Source organism: Neophocaena asiaeorientalis, unplaced genomic scaffold (genome assembly GCF_003031525.2).
Source record: "Neophocaena asiaeorientalis asiaeorientalis breed wild unplaced genomic scaffold, Neophocaena_asiaeorientalis_V1.1 scaffold417, whole genome shotgun sequence".
NCBI classification, from domain to species: domain Eukaryota; kingdom Metazoa; phylum Chordata; class Mammalia; order Artiodactyla; family Phocoenidae; genus Neophocaena; species Neophocaena asiaeorientalis.
Window position 1 is genome coordinate 118,383 of NW_020175387.1, and position 19,252 is coordinate 137,634.

At 40.6% G+C, this 19,252-nt stretch overlaps 1 protein-coding gene across 1 annotated transcript in view; it reads left to right on the forward strand.

The window, feature by feature from the left end:
• Window positions 1-19,252, forward strand: part of KCNB2 (potassium voltage-gated channel subfamily B member 2) — a 393,046-nt gene that overhangs the window by 23,683 nt on the left and 350,111 nt on the right. The window contains exon 2 of the mRNA XM_024765765.1: window positions 2,653-3,323. Coding sequence (XP_024621533.1) covers window positions 2,745-3,323 — 579 coding nt within the window. The 5' untranslated portion in view covers window positions 2,653-2,744. The remainder of the gene's footprint in view (window positions 1-2,652; window positions 3,324-19,252) is intronic.

Genomic DNA, 19,252 nt, shown 5'->3' on the forward strand with positions numbered 1-19,252 from the left:
CTGGATTTCTTATAATAGAAAGTTCTTGATTAGTGAAGAAGATACTTTGAAATTTAAGTCTTATGACCTCTCTTCACTTGAGACACATACTCTACAAAAAGGGGAATTCACTGCGGGTCATGAGTGTGAAATTATTTGAAATAAATGGTGACCTACTGGTAACTATGACAGAGCATTTATGCTTTTAGTAATGGCTTTTCCAAGAAAGGAAGTCACAGTAAGCCCTTGACCGTAAACATGAGATGTTTGTTCTGCGTTGGAGTTTGCTCTCAGTCTTTCTGGAAAACCTCTTATATGATACCATAATCAGATAAAAGACCATCTCGCTTCTTCACATTAGTAAGTCATGATATTCTACAAAGAGTGAATTCATTTTATGTTTATGTGTAGCCAAATTAAAAATGCTCTCGCATTCTGTATGTGGGGTGTGTGTGTGTGTGTGTGTGTGTGTTGTCCATTGCCATCTGAATACAAAATTTCGATGTCGGCATCAGTGGCATCAAAGTTACATGCTATTACCCATTACGTGTAAGTACAGTGCTCGGTAGAGAAGAACTGGGACCAATGATTCCTGGCCTCATAGGCTTAAAATCCATTAGAGGGGACTGAACGTATGTATAAGGGAAAAAAATTTAAATGCTAGCATTTATTTAATAGACATCAGTATAGCTTTTAATCATAGCTTTTGTGCAGTTGATTGGAAGCTACACTTAAAGGAGGAATGTGAGTTTTCTTATTCTATTCAGATATACCTCCCTGTACTGAGCCCTTCACATAAACTATCTCATTTAATTGTCATAACACCGCCTATAAAGTAGATACTATTATCCTCATTTTGTAGATTAAGAAATTGGGGCTTAGAGAATTTGATACTTGCCCAAATTATTGTATTTCTCCTTTATTGTAAAAGTAGTCATTTTTATCATCTGCAATGAGAGTGTGTATGTATATGCTTTAAATATCTCTGTAACTATGTAGCTGAAAAAACTCCCATTTCAAGTATATTTCTTAGCCGTATTTGAAATACTTCTTACATAGTCCAGCTACATTTTTTTCATAAATTTGACTTATTTACATTTGAGAGAATACTTGGCTTCCAGGTGGAGAAATAAATTTAACTTACAGGAGTGTAGAAACCAAAGACATGCCAAAATTGGTGTGTATCTTAAAAGGGAATTCTAATTATAAGGATCTCTTAAGTCTAAAAGCTTTTCCCTTTGGTATAAGCCATTGACTGTGTGAAACATGGTGTTTTACCTTGAAAGCGGTATTTGGGATGAATTGCTTGAAGCACCATGGTTTTCTGCAAAAACATTATAGGGGAAGATCAAATAAGGAGATGCTTACTGCTGCAGATCAGAAGAATAGATCAATAAGAGGGAACATGAGAGCAGTCATGTTTTAAAGAATTAGTACACAGGAGAAAAGAGCTGTGGGTCAAAGAATATAAACACACATTCTGACATATCTTATGTACACACAAACATATATACACATAACATGTAAACATAGATGCATTTTAGTCAGGTGATCCAAATGACTCCATTTATGCATTTTTCTGGCCATATGCATTATCCCCACGAGATCTCTTGTCAGCTGTCTCATGGAAAACAATTAAAGAACTGACTATTTAACATTTATTGGACCCTCACAATATATAAGCACTGTGTTCAGTGATGATATAACAGAGAAGATTGTCTTTGTCTTCAAGGGCTCCCAGCATCCTTGGGAAAGGTGTTATTGCAGTGGTATGATGAAATAGAAGAGACATTCACTGAAGTACATGATCATAGAGGAGATGTATTATGGAGGGCTTTTTAGAGGAAGTGATATCTGAGCTGAGTCTTGGAGAGCAAGCCACAGTTAGTCAAAGGGAGATGGGAAAGGTGGAGGCCCTTCCAGGACACAGCATGAACGAAGGCCAGGAGCTTGAAACAAAACAGTGTGTATGGTCTGGGGCTGCTGGAATATGGTGATGAGGGAGGAATGAGAGGTGAAGGTGGAGAGATAGGTCAGATCTAGTAGGGCATGGTAAGGTCAAATGTGTTTCTTAGATCATTCTAGTAGCTGTGTGGAGAACGGTTTTTGTGTAGATAAAACCAGAGCTCAGGATCCAGATTCAGGTGCTATTGTAGAAACGTAGGCAAGAGATGCTGAGGGTTTGAATCAGCATCGTGGTTCGGTGGTACCCAGGACTGGGTAATGGGGGTGGAGGCCTTCAGCAATGTTTAGGAGGTACGGTTGGTTAAGACCTGGTGCTTATTTGCATGTGGACAGATAGATCAGGATTTCTCAGAGTTTTAGCTTGTGTGTGGAGGTGTGGTCAATTTAATTGAAGGTGTCTGTGTTTTATCTGGGAAGAGCTGATCAGCACAGGGATAGTTTAGAGTTTGAGAAAGAGGTCTCCGGTGACAAATTTGGGACCTGTCAACCTATAGGTGTATAAAATTGACTACACAGCTGCTTCTGCATAGTACATTGTGTTGTCTTTTCCTCCTTATACCTGAAAGCAAAGATGTACATCTCCATCGAGAGACGGTAATTAATATTATACCTCCAGGTTATGCACGAACAACAGAGTGAGCCCATAGAATGGGAAATGCTTTAGGAAAAATGCAAGTAACCAAAGGGTTTCTGGTTGCTTTCTTCCAGGTGCATCCGTGGAAATGCCTGCCGCGCAGGGATATTGCTGGAGTTGACCTTCCCGCGGCCCATTCTTCTGAGGACCCTTTGTTCAGTCCAAAATGGCAGAGAAGGCGCCCCCTGGCTTAAACAGGAAGACATCAAGGTCGACACTTTCTCTTCCACCGGAACCGGTGGACATCATTAGGAGCAAAACGTGCTCCCGTAGAGTGAAAATCAACGTGGGGGGCCTCAACCACGAGGTCCTGTGGAGAACGTTGGACCGGCTGCCCAGGACCCGCTTGGGGAAGCTCCGGGACTGTAACACGCACGAGAGCCTCCTGGAGGTGTGCGATGACTACAACCTGAACGAGAACGAGTATTTCTTCGATCGGCACCCTGGAGCCTTCACTTCCATTTTAAATTTCTACCGGACAGGGAAACTCCACATGATGGAAGAAATGTGCGCTCTCTCTTTCGGCCAAGAGCTTGATTACTGGGGGATCGATGAGATCTACTTAGAATCCTGTTGCCAAGCCAGGTATCATCAAAAGAAGGAGCAGATGAACGAAGAGCTGCGGCGGGAGGCGGAGACCATGCGCGAGCGGGAGGGAGAAGAGTTTGATAACACGTGCTGCCCTGAAAAGAGGAAGAAACTGTGGGACCTGCTGGAGAAGCCCAACTCGTCCGTGGCTGCAAAGGTATGAAAAGCAGAGCGTTGCTTGCTTTCCTGTGCGCCGTCCGAAAAGGTGGTACCTGTATTCTAGAGAGCGTGGTTTTCTTCGTTTAAGATGTTTGGGTAAGAGAACCCAGGATGGCTGTGCAGGGAGACATCCTTTCCAAGATCTTATGGAGTCAAGTCGAGTTTTTCTTTCTGTTAAGGCATACGATGGCATTACTCTTTCCTAACTGTTATTATTATGTAGGCATAGACTAAGGCAGCAGGGCGATGAAGAGTTCGGGTCACCCTGGCGCTGCCTGGGGTTGGTGACGTGGAGGTTGAGGAGAGAGCACAGCTCAGATCCATCAGGCATGGAGTCTTGCAGAAAGGCCTGGGCTCCATCCCAAAGAGAAGCCAGGTGCTGTCATTGAAGGTGGAGGAGGTGCCTCCTGGTCTGGTTCTCTGGAGGTGCTGGGGAGACTGGAGAGCGTTGGCCCCGTGTAGCACAGTGAGCTTGGGGCTCCACATATGAGGAAGGAGCTGCCTTACGAAGCAGTGTAGGGATGAATCAATGTCAGCGTGCATCCATTGACCTCCCCTTGTGAGGTCTACTCTGACAGTGATGTGTCTGTCTGTTGGTGTATAAGTGTGTTCACAACGGAGGTATTCCCATATCTCAGAGTTCACAGAGTGTTTGCTGAACCCGTAGGTCAATTCATATTTTTCCATTGGGGCTGCATACATCTAAATCTCAGAGTAAAATTTTTGGCCACTAATTTCAGTATTTAATTCAACAGCGTGACTCTGTTTATCTACTTTGATTTAGAGCTTTGAGGGTTAGTGCAAACTGATTTTCATCTCATATATTTAGTTCTTTATTTCAGTATGAATTGTAAGAAAAAAGCCAAAAGAGTCATCTGTAACGGTAGAAGCGCAGTATTGATACTTCATGCAGATTAGATGAAAATGGAATATGCGGTAGAGAAGAGAAAAGAGTGTGTTATCCTATAAATTCTTTGGATTACTGTTTTTTTCAATCGTCTTTTCTTATAAACAGTAAAGATTACAGAAATATAATTGATTCTCTGTGCTTTTTGACTGGAAATTAAAATTCTCCGCGATAGTCTACACCATGTAAATATTGTAAATAACCGGCTGAATGTAGACGATCATAAAGCTGCTTCTTACACCGATTGATATTTCTAGTTTTGCATCTTTTGACTCCTAAAGTCATTTTACTTTCTTGCCAGGATGTGGAGCTAAATGGAATAAAATGTTATTTCTGCTGTATGAAATGAGGAAATGCACATTTTGTGGCAAATGAAATATTTCAATTGGGTCTTTTTGTAGTTATGAATAATTTGTTTACTTTTGTTTCATCTGTAGGAAAGAGAGAGATGTGGGATTTGGTTGAGAAAGGTTACTGTTCTTTCCAATGTCAAGTGTTTAAGTTACACATATGAGTTAACTACTAAAAATATGGTGTGAATTTTGAAGCAGGATGAGATAAACCCTGGATTTAAGGGAGTGTTTTGGGTGTCAGATGAACTCTATCGAGCTTTTAGGCAACTGAGGAATAAATCATTGTACCACGAGATGTTCCAGAGGGAGGTAACCAAATATGTAAAAATAACTGCTAAATCCAAGAAAATTTGAAAGGTTCATGTGATTTATTTGCTGATAACATTACTAACGCATACCTAAAATTAAGTATCGTTATAGAAAAAAATTTCAAACATATACATATTTTTTTCTGAAGAATTTCTGCTAAGGATGGGAAAAGGTCAATAATCTCATTTCCCAGATGAGGGAGTTCATTTAATCTCTAAATTTTAGACACAGGGCCATGTCTTTTTTTTTTTTTAACACCTTTATTGGAGTATAAGTGCTTTACAATGGTGTGTTAGTTTCTGCTGTTTAACAAAGTGAATCAGCTATACGTATACATATATCCCCATATCCCCTCCCTCTTGCGTCTGCCTCCCACCCTCCCTATCCCACCCCTCTAGGTGGTCAGAAAGCATCGAGCTGATCTCCCTGTGCTATGCGGCTGCTTCCCACTAGCTATCTGTTTTACACTTGGTAGCATATATATGTCAATGCCACTCTCTCAGTTCGTCCCGGCTTACCCTTCCCCCTCCCCGCGTCCTCAGGTCCATTCTCTACGTCTGCATCTTTATTCCTGTCCTGCCCCTACGTTCATCAGAACAATTTTTTTTTTTTAGATTCCATGTATATGCGTTAGCATACGGTATTTGTTTTTCTCTTTCTGACTTACTTCACTCTGTATGACAGACTCTAGGTCCATCCACCTCACTACAAATAGTTCAATTTCGTTTCTTTTTATGGCTGAGTAATATTCCATTGTATATATGTGCCACATCTTCTTTATCCATTCATCTGATGATGGACACTTAGGTTGCTTCCATGTCCTGGCTATTGTAAATAGTGCTGTGATGCAGAGCCATGTCTTTATCTCTAAGATGATGATGTTGATAATGGCCTATTGTCTGTAATACACCACTATATACCCCTGTACATCAGAGTATTTAAACTTGCTTCAAATTATGTTTCCAAATTATGTATGTACAGATAAGATATCTACCTACAAACTGTACCCAGCAGCGAAGGACCTTGGTTTTGGAAACTTTTATGTAGTTATAAATAATAAATTTGGTTCCGTTGGTTCCGAATTATTAATCAAGCTACGGGAATCTCTGCTAACCTAGGCAGATTCTCTACTAAATTTCCATAAAGGATTTGTGTTTGTTTCTTTAAACGTCTACATTTCCCTCTCTGTTTGAATAGGGAACTATTATGCAAATTCTTTACATTTGATTACATGGTAGTTAAGTGAAAGCATTGTTCATTTGCCTGAGGTTTGGAGCCTTTTAAAAATAGCTCTGTGTGACACCTTATGTAAACCACTACCTTTCCTATACTCTTCTCAAGTCATGGAACTTGTTATTTTTCGAGAATAATTATTGGTGTGGGGAGTGCTAATGCTATGTGTGTGTGAAAATGTGTGGATAGTATTTTTACAACTTAGGAAAAATTCATTTTGTCAAAGCTTCAGTTGGATGGTACTCTAGCCCTCACTATATTATGGGTACATCAGGATCCTGCTTGTGCTATGAAACTCTTGTGTAGGAATGTTTGGAATCTATGTGTTTTTTCTCACTTGCTTGGGAGGTAAGATATCTTTGGAGGAAAGTATCTGTTTACCTTGCCTTTTCAGTTATCACTTATTCAGTAATAATTGGTAATTCAGTTGAATGTATGTAGATTGTTCTTTGTGTGCTATACACATTAGACTAGACGTGTAGAAACATACTCCCTTCTCTCCAGAATTTAAAAAATGCTCTCTTAGCTTAAACAGGGATTTCATATACTTGAAAATACTTGGTTTTTTTCTCTTTTGGTTTTTCTGTATTTTATAATTTATAATAGTTCTGTAATAAAATATAAATGTTGTGAGATTACTTGCCAAGTCCCTAGCATAGCAGAAAACTTTGACCTTTTCTATCAAATATTCCACAGTAAATTAAAATATCTATTCACTGACATGGACTAAATGCTCAGTAATCTATTAAGTAATAATTGTTCAGCCCATGCTAGGTGTATCCACTGTGATATATGAAATTATTGCAAGGCCAACTGATCTGTCATACCATCTTTGGGTATGACCCTGGCAATAGCAATTCAGCTCTTATAGAACATGCTCCTTGGTGTCATTTCTATTACTTGAACTTTCTAGGATATTAATAACTGAAAAATATGCCAAATAAAGTTTAAAAGTGTGATATATTTAAAATGTCTCTGTTTAACAAATTAACATTTTTATACATTCACAGATTACCATGCAATACAATTGTACTTTTCACAAAATGGTAACAGGACTAAGAGACGCTGGTAGTTTTCTGGGCTGTGGTGTGATCTAGTAATGGGACCTGAGTTTAAGTTTGTGGGACGGACTTTGTTTTTCAGTCCTCTGTATCTGGTGACTGTGTATTTTCCCTCATCTGGAGATAACGTACAAAGTGTACATTAGAGGCTATTTGTGAATGTGGGCCCAGCTAAATGGGCCTGGGGAACGGCTGGGACAAATCTCTAGTTTGCCATGACATGGAATTGCAGGCTCTGGGATGCCTGACCTAGGAACATGCAAGGGGAGGAGAACATGCATGGGCTTAACTGGCTGCCAGTTTCCTGCGCAGTTATTTGCAATTAGACTTGATCCGGTACCTCTTCCAGCCCAGGACAATTTAGTCAGCCTCTGAATTGGAAACATTTTCCTCTTTTCTTTGGCCTTTTCCCAAAGGAATGGCAGTAGCTATTCCCCTTTAGATACTGTGTAGAGCGACTCGGGTCTAAGAGGTGTTTGAAAGTGTTCATGTAAGGGAAACGTGTTCTACGGCAGGAGGGCTTATCAGCCTCTTGGATGAAAAATGACCAGGAAGAATCACAGCCAACCTGAGAGCTGAATGGAACTAGACTCAGTACCCTACAGCGCCCTCACTAGGATATCTGAGGAAGGTCAAGAGCAAAGTCAGCGGGTCTTCAGACAAACCCAGTTAGGAATGGCTGAGCCCAGGAGGCAAACCTCAGTCCGGAAAGTAAGTGGACGTGGTGTGCAGGACAGTGCTGGCCAACAGGCCAACCCCAGGGGTCTGGTCAGGAAACCAGACTGTAAGCAGCCTTTATTTGAAAAGGACAGTATAAGGCGAAATCTGCAGAAGGACATTCCTGATCATCTGAGCCAGTACAGCTACAGGTACAGAGGGCCACCCAGCAGCCCTGTTGGGCAGGGTCCAGGGTCGATGGGGGCCACTATTGATTATCTGCTTCCCTCTCCAATTTCCCCATGTATCCACAGCTGTCACTCATTTAAGAGGTACATTTTTTCCCATTCTCTTCTTCTCCTCTCTTTCCCCACTCCCCTTTCCTCTCTCTGTCTCTCATCCTCAGGAAAATGGAAAGGATGATTGATTAGAGAATTATTAACTTTTTTCAGTAATGACCCACTAAGGAGAAAAATTAAGCTAAATTTAAATTCTCCCTAAAGAAAGAAACTGCATATGAAGGAATACGATTTTTGTCAGGTAGGGTGGATCTTGAAGGGCTACAAACTATTGAAATACCTAAGATTTTTTTCACCCCCTCCCCACAAGAACCGATTTTCTCCTCTTGGCAATGACACTGAAAACGCATAGAATGGAGGGAAGGGGGTGACCGTGTTTCCTGCATCGGCTCATGGGCTCCACGGCATCCACATGGCCACCACCACTGGCAAGGTGCAGCACAGCCCTTAGAGCAGGCATGAGAAGGGTCCCAAGACCTCAGTCCTCCTTGGATCAAGAAGGAAGCTGGTGAGGGTGGACGTCTGTCCCTGGAGCTCCAGGTCTCTGAGGAGCCAGAGACCGAAGTCATGAGTTTCCTAGGGGACGGTGCCTATTCACTGGCCTTCAATGGTAGCCTTGAGAACCGTACTCTCTCTTCTGACGGAATTACAGTGTGGGCCTTTCAAGTCATGGAAATAGTAGAAAGAAAATAAATCCAAATAAGACAAAACTCCTGTGTACTCTTCAAGAGGAAAGGAACGCTTAACACTCTGATTGTTTCTGGTATATGGATAAGTTACTCTCATGCGTTGAATGAAAAAAAGGAAGGTATGAGAACAGAGCCATAAATGATTTACTTTCAGTCCAAGAACAGAATTTTCACATGTACACACACACACATAGTATATATATATGTAGACATATATACACACATGTATGTAGTATATATATGTCTGTATATATATAGTCAAGTGGAACAACTCTGTCCATACAAAACCCTCAGTTTAGCTTTCTGATGACTTTCTTAGTGATTAACGATAACAGTAGCCATCAAAACCATGAACTCCTCCCCCCAAAGTAAACAATGCAATGTGAGTGCACTCAGAAATCTCCCTACGTTGGGGCCCCTACGGGGACTGTACTCCATTTCTTACCTCGGATTGCCAGTGGCCTAATTAGTGTGCCACTCCTGCTGCTTTTGTGTTGAATGCTTACTGTTTTCCCTTCTTGGCCTTTCCTTTCTGTATCCCCACTGCACAGATTAGGTTTTTGTGCTTTTCCGATAACAGGGAACAAGGGTTCACAGGCGCTCACAGGAGGTAACTTAACAGAACTTGGCCAGTCTGTGGAGGATTCACTTGGAGATATATTTTTCCTTTTTCAAATAGGAAACCTGCAGATGAACAGGTTGAAAGCCTTGAAGAAATTAGGTATAAGAAAATAAAACAGATAAGATAGAAAATAACATTCGGTTTTGATGAAAATGTCTCAACTATTCCATTGTTTGGTTCCAGTGGTCGTATTTCTAGATCCGTTGCTTCTTTGCTTTCCCCAAAGAACTGCCTTGAAAATGTACCACTCTCTGCCCTTTGGGCCTCATTTGATCAGGAAGAAAAGGGCGAGAAAAGAGGAAGAAATTGATAAAACGTTTACGTCCCATGTCCTTATACAGAGTGCCAGAAGTCGTGGTTTTGCTGAAAATACCCCAGTTAAAGTTATTAGACTTTTGTCCTCGTCTAATTATTTGTAACATCTCCTTTCACTCTTAAAAAGTGCCCCAGTTTGGACAATAAACTATATGATCACCTTACATGTGAATATTTTTAAAAAAGAAATTACCCATGAATCATGTACTTTTCATTTCCTCTTTGCTTGTTGGTTACATCTGAAGAGGGCCAGTCTTAATCTTCAAGCAATTTTTTCATCTCTTCTGAAAAATCATTGGTTTCTATTAATATTAAAAAAAGACATTCAGATTTCTTTCAAGCTTGATTTTTAAACCTCAGTAAGTAATTATCATTTTCAAAGAAAAAAAAAAAAAAACTAGGGACTTCTTTCTACATTATCTAATGTTATCACAAAACAGAGTACATTGGCAGTATTTAAATATTCTGGTTTTGAAAATCCATGTACCCCGCTTTGGTTATTAACAGATTTGTTTTCTTTCAAGTGAGAGACTTTATAAAGTGACGGATGTACTATTTTAGGTAAGCATAAGTATTATGAATGTTTAACACTCTCTGCTTTGGAAGGCTCTAGAAGAGTTTGAATAATGTTTTAGATTAAGTGTTCATGTCTGAGCTTTATCTCCCATTTTAAAAAAAGAAGCAAAACAAATACTTTCCAAATGTGAAGAGTTTATAAGAAAGTTCCCATGGTGCCTTATGCCTTGACCTCAGAGAGCTTGCCCGTACTTTAACTTTTAAGCATTTACGCTGTCTAGTGGAACTTGGCCCTGGAAGTTTCATCTAATAAGTGTATGAAAGTAGTCTGTAACTGCTTTGATTACTCAAGGAGATGGGTAGTCTCTGCCTCATCCGTATGGATTTATATTGTTACTATTTAACTTTTCCCCCAGCATGTTAGGGTATTCAGGGTAGCTATCAATTAGTGCTGTGATATGGTACAGATAGAGCAGTTCGTTGCATTGGAACTGAACATGGGAAGATGCTACTTTGAATGTCGTTGATCTTTCCCCTTTTACTAGCATTGTTGTATTTGACAAAAATATTTGTCGTATAGAATGAAAAGAAATCTCTTTCCAAAGAACTTGTTGATATAAGGTTGTTTATTATGGAATGTCAAATTAGCCAATTTTTATTGAATATTAAGTATTGCGTTTAAAATATTGAACATTTATTGAATATTAAATATTGCATAAATCGGATCATCAAAAAGAAAAAACATCCATTTATTTTTAACTCCTCTACACTCCCATCTTGTTCCACAAAAGAGGAAGCTCACTAGAAATACATATGCTAAGAATTCAAATAAAATAACAAAAAAAGAATTAAAAGCAAAAAATAGAACTAGAAGGTATATGTTTTAAATTGTCCCAGTAACACTAGGGAATGCTTCGTTTTCTGCAAAACGTTTTGCATAATTTTAATTAAAAAACGACAGTCTTAAAATTTAATAATAGAGTTGAAATTCATAAGCAAAATTTGTGTTCATGATTAGAAAACTTTGCCTGTCTGTTCTTAGAGAACCTTGTTTAGTGACTCAAGGTAAGACCCATTCTTAACACTGAGACTCTGTCTGCATACTCATGTGAATTGACCATTCTGACTGATAAGAAAGATATTTTCAAAATAATAAAGTTGATTCTAGATCAATTACTGGAATAAAAATTCCCTTTTGATCAAAATATGATTACATAGGGAAAAATAAACCCAACTGCTAATGTACCATTCATGAATTAACCATAGATTACAATAGATTTTTTTGATTTGGGCATTGATTTAGCATTGGTGGTTTTATTCTTTTTGAAACTAACCCTAGAGTTCCATGACATTCGATAATCTTTAATGTGCCGAGGCATAAGTCTGAATTCTGTCTAATGTAAGGTTGGTCTAAGGCAACTAGTGACTTTGATAGTGAGCTTAGCTGGCCACTTGGCACTGTTAATCTCTCCCAGTCTTTTTTTTCCCTCTGATTGTCATATATACTAACTCTTATTAAGTTCCCATATTTTGTAGAGAAGATCATATGGTATTGCAGAGATTCATACAGGACACCTCCTTCATTTAAAATATCCTATTTAAATATTCTAAGAATGATATGAGCTTTTAAGGCAGCAGTCAGCCTGGAAATTATTCTTGCCCACCGATAGCCTGGGTGGTCATTAAAACCCTTCCTGCCTCTGCAGTGGAGCTGAGAAGGATAAAGGAGTTCCCAGGTCATGGTCGCCAGCATGTTCCACGGAGCATGTGACCATTGGAGACAAGCTGTACTTCCTGTATCTGTAACACTGTAGTTGGTGATAACTTTATAGTTTACAATCAGAACTTTGAAGAACTTCAGGAGATGGAGGCTTCTCTGCTGCAGTTGCTCTGTCAGCTTTGATACACAGAAATAACCAATCTAGAATAAAGCAGCTAGACATAGATCAGCTGGGAACAGAGAGCTATAGTGACAGACAGTGGAGAAGTGGGAGAGGAAGATGTTTGCTCTCATCCCTCATAAAACTTTTCCAGGAGGCACTGAAAGCTAACATCAGAACTCTATCAGACTCTGCACCTGTGTATTATTTATTTGCAGCTGTGTATACATCTATGTTTAAGTTAACTCCTTAGCTAGTGCAGAAAATTAATGGATTTTTCCCCCTCTTATATCATCCCCTTTAATGTCTTTATAAAACTTCTTTTTAATTAATTTATTTATGATTTACTTTTGACTGCGTTGGGTCTTCATTGTTGTGCGCAGGCTTTCTCTAATTGCGGCAAGTGGGGGCTACTCTTCGTTGCGGTGCGCGGGCTTCTCATTGCGGTGGCTTTTCTTGTTGCGGAGCATGGGCTCTAAGCGTGTGGACTCAGGAATTGTGGCTCGCGGGTTTAGTTGCACAGCACGTGGGATCTTCCCAGACCAGGGATTGAACCTGTGTCGCCTGCATTGGCAGGCGGATTCTAAACCACTGCGCCACCAGGGAAGTCCCTATAAAACTTTAAATGAAACAACTCTGGATATTACTAAGGACTGGTACCTGAAGTAGATAGAGCCAGCTGATGTTTGTGGTCAAGTTTCTGTGTCTAGGGTGGGCAAACCAGGTAGTAGCAGCCTTTACCTAGTGGTACCTAAACTAGGTCTGTTCTTGAGAGTGTGTGTGTGTGTGTGTGGGGGGGGAGAGAGAGAGAGAGAGAGAGAGAGAGAGAGAGAGAGTTACTCATATACACTGCCACCTCTCCATTAGAGCATACTATATAATAAAAAACCACCTGCACAAAAATGCAATGAACTTCAATCTGTATTTGGTAACTTAGGGTAGGGGTAACTTGTCATCCAAATAAGACAGCTCATTCAGAATATAAAGTTTTATGATAACCTGATTGGGCATGAAGTCCATGGAAAGTGTCCTAATGGTCCAAGAATAGCAGGAAGAAGTATTTCCATCACTGTCCCAGGATTTTGTTTCAGGCTGCTAGAGGTCATTGCCACCCTGGATTTCATGCTTTTACTAATGTCTTGTTGAGTCACTCTCAACACAACAAGTGTTGAATGCTACTTTAAATAGCTTCTCAAGCCTGCGCCACAGCAGTGCCAAGGACAGCCAAGTAATCCCAGCGCAGCGCTGAACGGGGTTGCTTGATTGGAGCATCCTTCACTGCAGGCCAACCTCAGGATATTTGCATATGAATGAAAGATCTCCCGACCTTCTGATCATTGTTTTATTTTGAATTAATATAAAACCTAGAGTGTGGTTTTGGATATTGATGTGCAGTTTTCTTGTCTGGTGTCATCTAAATTAAATCCACAGCCAAATGTGTTCCTCAAATTAGTTTTTTTTTCAAACATTCATATTTTAGTTTATATCTTAGAGTTACCACTAAGACTCTGGCAACATTTCGTAAAGGACTATCTAACTTATGCATTGGTATCCAAACAGACTTTGGTTGAATTGGAAAATAAATCAATGCCACTATCTATGAAGTGTAGCAACAGATTTGTGCTATGATAAATTAAATGTATTTCATTAATCCAATGGAAAATTTCACTTTGGGAAACTAGCAGAGACCTGCATAATATCTTTAAGGTAAGCATCCCGTTCTACTTCAGTGCAGTTTTTAGTTTAAAGGCAGAAAAATATTGATAGACAGTCTTGTTTCTCAGAAGGTGATAATTTGCTCTGCTGTAGATGGAATGAACTACCTATGCAATGAAAGAAAATATGAAACAGTAAGCTAGAATCTAGGATAACGTGAATTTGCTCTTACATTATTTGCTATGTAAAAAAGCTAGCACATTTTATTATATTTCTTAAATGAATTCTGCAGGTGTGAAAATTATTGTATGTTATAAGTAAAGTAATTGCATTATGCGTAATATTAAAATTCAAAGCAAAGATCTGTTTTAAGCACTGGTATTTATTTTTCAAACTCTTGCTCATGAGCCATTATAAATATTTTCAATTGCATGGCATGTTTACAAAGTGCTAATCACCTACACTTCTTTTTTCAAAGTTTTGTGTGTAGATTATGCATGAGATAGCTTAAAGGGGAGCAAACTGTTTTGATAGGCATATTTTTTGTTTATTTGTTTGTTTGTTTTGCGGTACGCGGGCCTCTCACTGTTGGGGCCTCTCCCGTTGCGGAGCAACAGGCTCCGGACGCGCAGGCTCAGCGGCCATGGCTCACGGGCCCAGCCGCTCCGCGGCACGTGGGATCCTCCTGGACCGGGGCACGAACCCGTGTCCCCTGCATCGGCAGGCGAACTCCCAACCACTGCGCCACCAGGGAAGCCTGATAGGCATATTTTAACATTATATCGGGTATGTTTACGTGCTCAAAAAAAAAGAAATGGTATATTACTTTGGGTTCTGCAAAAATTGCTTTGGGTTCTGTGTTTCACTGTCTTTGTTAAGTTATCCGGCAAATGCCAAAGTGTTGATGAACTTTTCTACCCTGTTGCCCTTCGAGGCGTACATCTGAAACTGAGTCCGAAGATCAGATGACAGTCTGCCATTTATCAGACATTCTGACCTGGCTGTGATGGGGTGGCCACGGTGTAATTTTAGTTCAGAAAAACATTCTCCGAGGTGCCACATTGCCACCAGTGGGTACTTTGAAAATATCCAAATGCCTTTCTTATTGCAGCTCAGCCCACATGAAGAAATGCCTTTATTACTTCCTTCCAGCTCTTATTTCCTCTCTGTCTCAGGAGGCTCACCTTCCTCTCGTCCTCTTTGCTACCTACCTGCTTCTCAGCCCCTTTACCTGGGTCAGCACTTCCACACGAATACAGAAGAAACCCTGTCCCCCTGCCCACTCCATGTACAGCCCTGCAGGTCCCCTCCAGAGTCCTGCTCATCAAGGCCTGTTTTGGTGACACCTTATTGAGCAACTCTTGGTTTCCATTTAATTTCCTTGCCTCCGTCTGGATTTCATGTTTGTCTTTAGCCTCGCTCTACATCTTTTCATGAGATGATGTCTACCAGATTTCAGTGAGATTGGATGTAGTGAAGAGTCCAGATGAGAGAAGGGAGAGCAACCTAAAAAATCCAGACTTCATTTTGTCTTTAATTTATAAACAGGCATTTGTGTTCCTTTATCCTAAAGCATCGGAGCCTGAGAGCAGGTAGACTTTTTTCTTCTCGACTCTTTAAAAGCAGTGTCTAAATAGTACTTTTTCTTTGTTTGAGAGAATCTGATTCTTCACCCACCCTATGCCCTCTCTTAATCCATGAGCTCTGCCTGTGCAAATGAAGCTGTTTTTTCTTTCCACTCCCTCATAATAGTTGTCACTATCTGCAGAGCTTTATTTTGAGTAGAAATTTAACTCTGGGGAAAGAGACCGTGGTTAATTGATAGCTGCTACAGTCACAGATGCTTTTCACAAGGCTATATTAGCTTCTGTTTTCAAAGTCCTCTGTGAGGTCTAGCTATAACTTCCTAATATCATCAGTGTTCCTGCCACCCTTTTACTCTGTCTCTTATCCTGAGCCATTTTTTTTCTAACAATATTGCTACCTTCACAACCTGGAAAAAATGAACCTCATTCCCTGAAGTCCAGAGTCATGACGTGGAGGCCACATTTTCTTGTCCCTTCAGTAATTAGGATGACCTTCCTGAAAGGGCAGGAGGGAAAGAGTTTATATTGGGTGTCTGTTGTGTGTCATACACTGAACTTGGGGATTTTTCACGTTGACCGCTTACAGCAGAGGTCGGCAAACGTTTTCTGTAAAGGGCCAGATAGTAAATCTTTTCAGCTTGGGAGGCCATACAGTCTCTGTCACTACTCAACTCTTTCTAGTGTGAAAGCAGCCAGACAACACGTAAAGAAATGGGTGTATCTGGGTTCCAGTAAAACTTGACAGTGGGCTGGATTTGGCCCATGGGCCATGGTTTGCCTACCACTACTTTATATCAACGCCGTGAAAAGACATCATAATCCCATTATATGGTTAAGAGGGCTGAAACCCAGAAATATCAGATTTGTGTCTCTTGTCCCTCACTAAGTGGCACACTGGGATCTGTATCCATTCCGTCAGAAACTTGGCTTTCCCATAGCTCTTCTTCCTGTCCAGTTGTATTTATCATTCCTTTCTCATCATTGCCCAGTGTTCTTGTCACTGCCCAAGAGTCATTGAAGTCTTTGGTTTATGACCAAAAACCATCTTCCTACTGTACCCCTTGGGTGTCGTGCAGGACAACTACCCAGCATTCAGTTCCAGCTTAAATTTTCCCCACCTTGAGCTCACTTAGCACAGGGAGGAAACTACCTTTGGAATCTTGAATGCTGATTACAACCGTGGAGGCTTCCTTTTCCCACTAAATGTATACTTGGTCCCTACTGCAAGCTCCTTCACCTTTACTTATCCCATGTTTTTTCTTTTTAAAAAATTTTTTATTTTACTTTTATTTTATTTTTTCCTATTCCATCGGGACCACTGGATCCACTGCCCTGGTCCAGGCCTTGATCTTCTCTTACTTGGATTGTGGCTATGTCACTAACTGGACTTTCTCACTTCATTTTCCTCCCCGTTCTCGCCTATTCTTCATGTAGCCAACAGAATTACCTTGAAAAAACATGCCTCTGATTGGGTCAGTTCTGAACTCTAAACCTCAGTGATTTCTCGTTGCCTGCACCCTAGTTCAGACTCCTTAGCGTTGCGTTTAAGACTCTTCCTATCCAGCCACATGCCTTACCGTACCTTGTGCTCCTGGCAACCATTCCTGAAGACAGGGCTCTAGTCTAAGACAGGTATTTACTGCACTCAACAAGCAGTCCATCCATCCAGGGGGGATACCTTTTTTCTCATTTGCACAGGGTGCCTTGCAAACTGGCTACAGCTACACCTGCATACACTTGGCATGCTCCTGTGGCCACCACTTGCTTTCCTCATCTGGAATGCCCTTTGCCCCTTCTCTGTTCTTCTTTGTGTCTCAGCTCAGATGAGCCTCTGCTGTGATGTCCATCTGATTCTCCCCTGTGTTTTCCCCTAGCTCTTTCTTTATACTTGTAATCTAGAGATTCTATCTCTGCCTGTCACCTCCTCAGCTAGGTTGTCACACTTGAGGGATCAGACTACAAACCTTCATCTTCAGTTCCTGACACCTAGCACTGCTCCTGGCCACTCCGTTCCTGCCAGCAAATGGCACTGAAGGGCAGACATAACGGCAAGACCAGATGTTTCATAGTATTTCTGTTTCTTTATGAAGATTAAACAACGTAGGTAGAGGTTGAGGATCTCATCCCAGGGATTAGACCTGGATAATGCTGTTTGTTTTAGGCAGTTCAAGGAAGCTGGCTATATTACCCATTTTAAATGACTTTATGTTTTTGAAATAGGCTGACAGCCATAGATGTGGTTTTTCCATTTTTACTTTGTATAAATTCTCCATCTAGAGTAGCATGTAGGCTGCTCTGTACGCCACCGAGTTTATGCAAAGGAAGGCATCAGGTGCTGCTGCAAGGCAAGCTTTCAGAGGCTTTGCTTTGCTAGGATTGCTCATTTTATCTGAACTGCAGGTTCTGGAAACTCTTAGCCTGTGTGTGAACCAGGGGAGGAGGGCTGGATCTGGCCCCCTAGGGACGGGACGTCCTTCCGTGCCCTCTAGAAGGTGGATGGATCCTTTCATTGCATTCAATCAGCCTCCCTCTGGAGGACCTTGGGCCCAAATTGTGTTATCCCATTACTCAGGAATGTCACGAATGTGGATAATTCCAAGATTTGAGTTAAGACAGATCTCCAATATGATGTCTTTTTGTAGGAATACGAAGGGAGTCTGAAAAAAATAAATTCTTAATGGCATAATGTAAAAAAGGGAGATCAGGAATCTTTGTTTTTACTACAAGAGCTAAAAGAATCATAATGGTGTCAACTTAGGGGAGAACTTACTTTTATTTGTAATCCAAAAAGATATTTCCTGGAAACTTCTAGTTTGAGGGTTTTTAAAGATAGAAATGAGGCATTCTTTTTTGTCTCAAAATTGCTTGCTATCAGCATGCCACTTGGTCATCAGGCATGTTCAAATATTATTCTGATATTTCACTGTACTGATGGGATTTTCTAATTTGATTTTTTAGAAAGAGCCTTTTAAAATTCCCTAGCCTCTTAGGAAGTAGTTTTGACATGTTTCAATTTAGTAATTCATAAAACGATTGGTTGAAGAGCTACCTTGTATATAAGAAACTTTTAAGCCTTATATATGTCTTCTAAGAATTTTAATGAGATAGCTGCTAAAAGTAAATTTGTTTTCATTTGTTAATCCTTTGATTTTATCACATCTCAGTTTTTAAGAGCTTTTAGTAGCACTGTATTATAATTTAATTCTGCAATTCCACTGCAAAAAGAAACAGTCAAGTTCAAGTACTTTTCCAGTTCTGCTGTTATTTGTGCACTGACCAGGGGAAAAGGCATTTTTGAAGAGATCGTGAGATTATATGGGAGACAAACTTGATAGATATCAAATGATCAGAGAATGTTTTTTATCACCAGGCATTTGGCATTTCAGAGGAAGGATCGAATTTTGTCAGTTTTTAACAGGTAGGGAAAGCTTTGTAAATGAGAGAGAATTAAGTAGGAAGGATAGAAAAATATTTGGAGAAGAGGGAGAAAGCATGAACAAAGGCAAAAAGAAAGGGATTAAGGTGCCTGATGCAGGCATGGGACATCAGGAAAGCTGTCAGAAGTAGGAATTGGGGTCGGAAGGGTCAGGCAGGGCCATGTACTGCTCTGGCTTGAGTGCCCACCTGAGAATCTGCACCCCGACAGAAGGTCATAGGTGGGTGACGTTTGGGCCTGTACCTGTCAGTGGCTGGTGGGAAGCTGCAGGGTAGGTGGGGTGACCCAGTGATGAGAAGCACAGGCTCGGGAGTAACATGAACTTGGGATGGAGGACTGACCCTGTCACTTCGCCGACTTGCTGACCTCGCTGAGCCTCAGATTCTCAGCAGAACAGTGACAAGGATA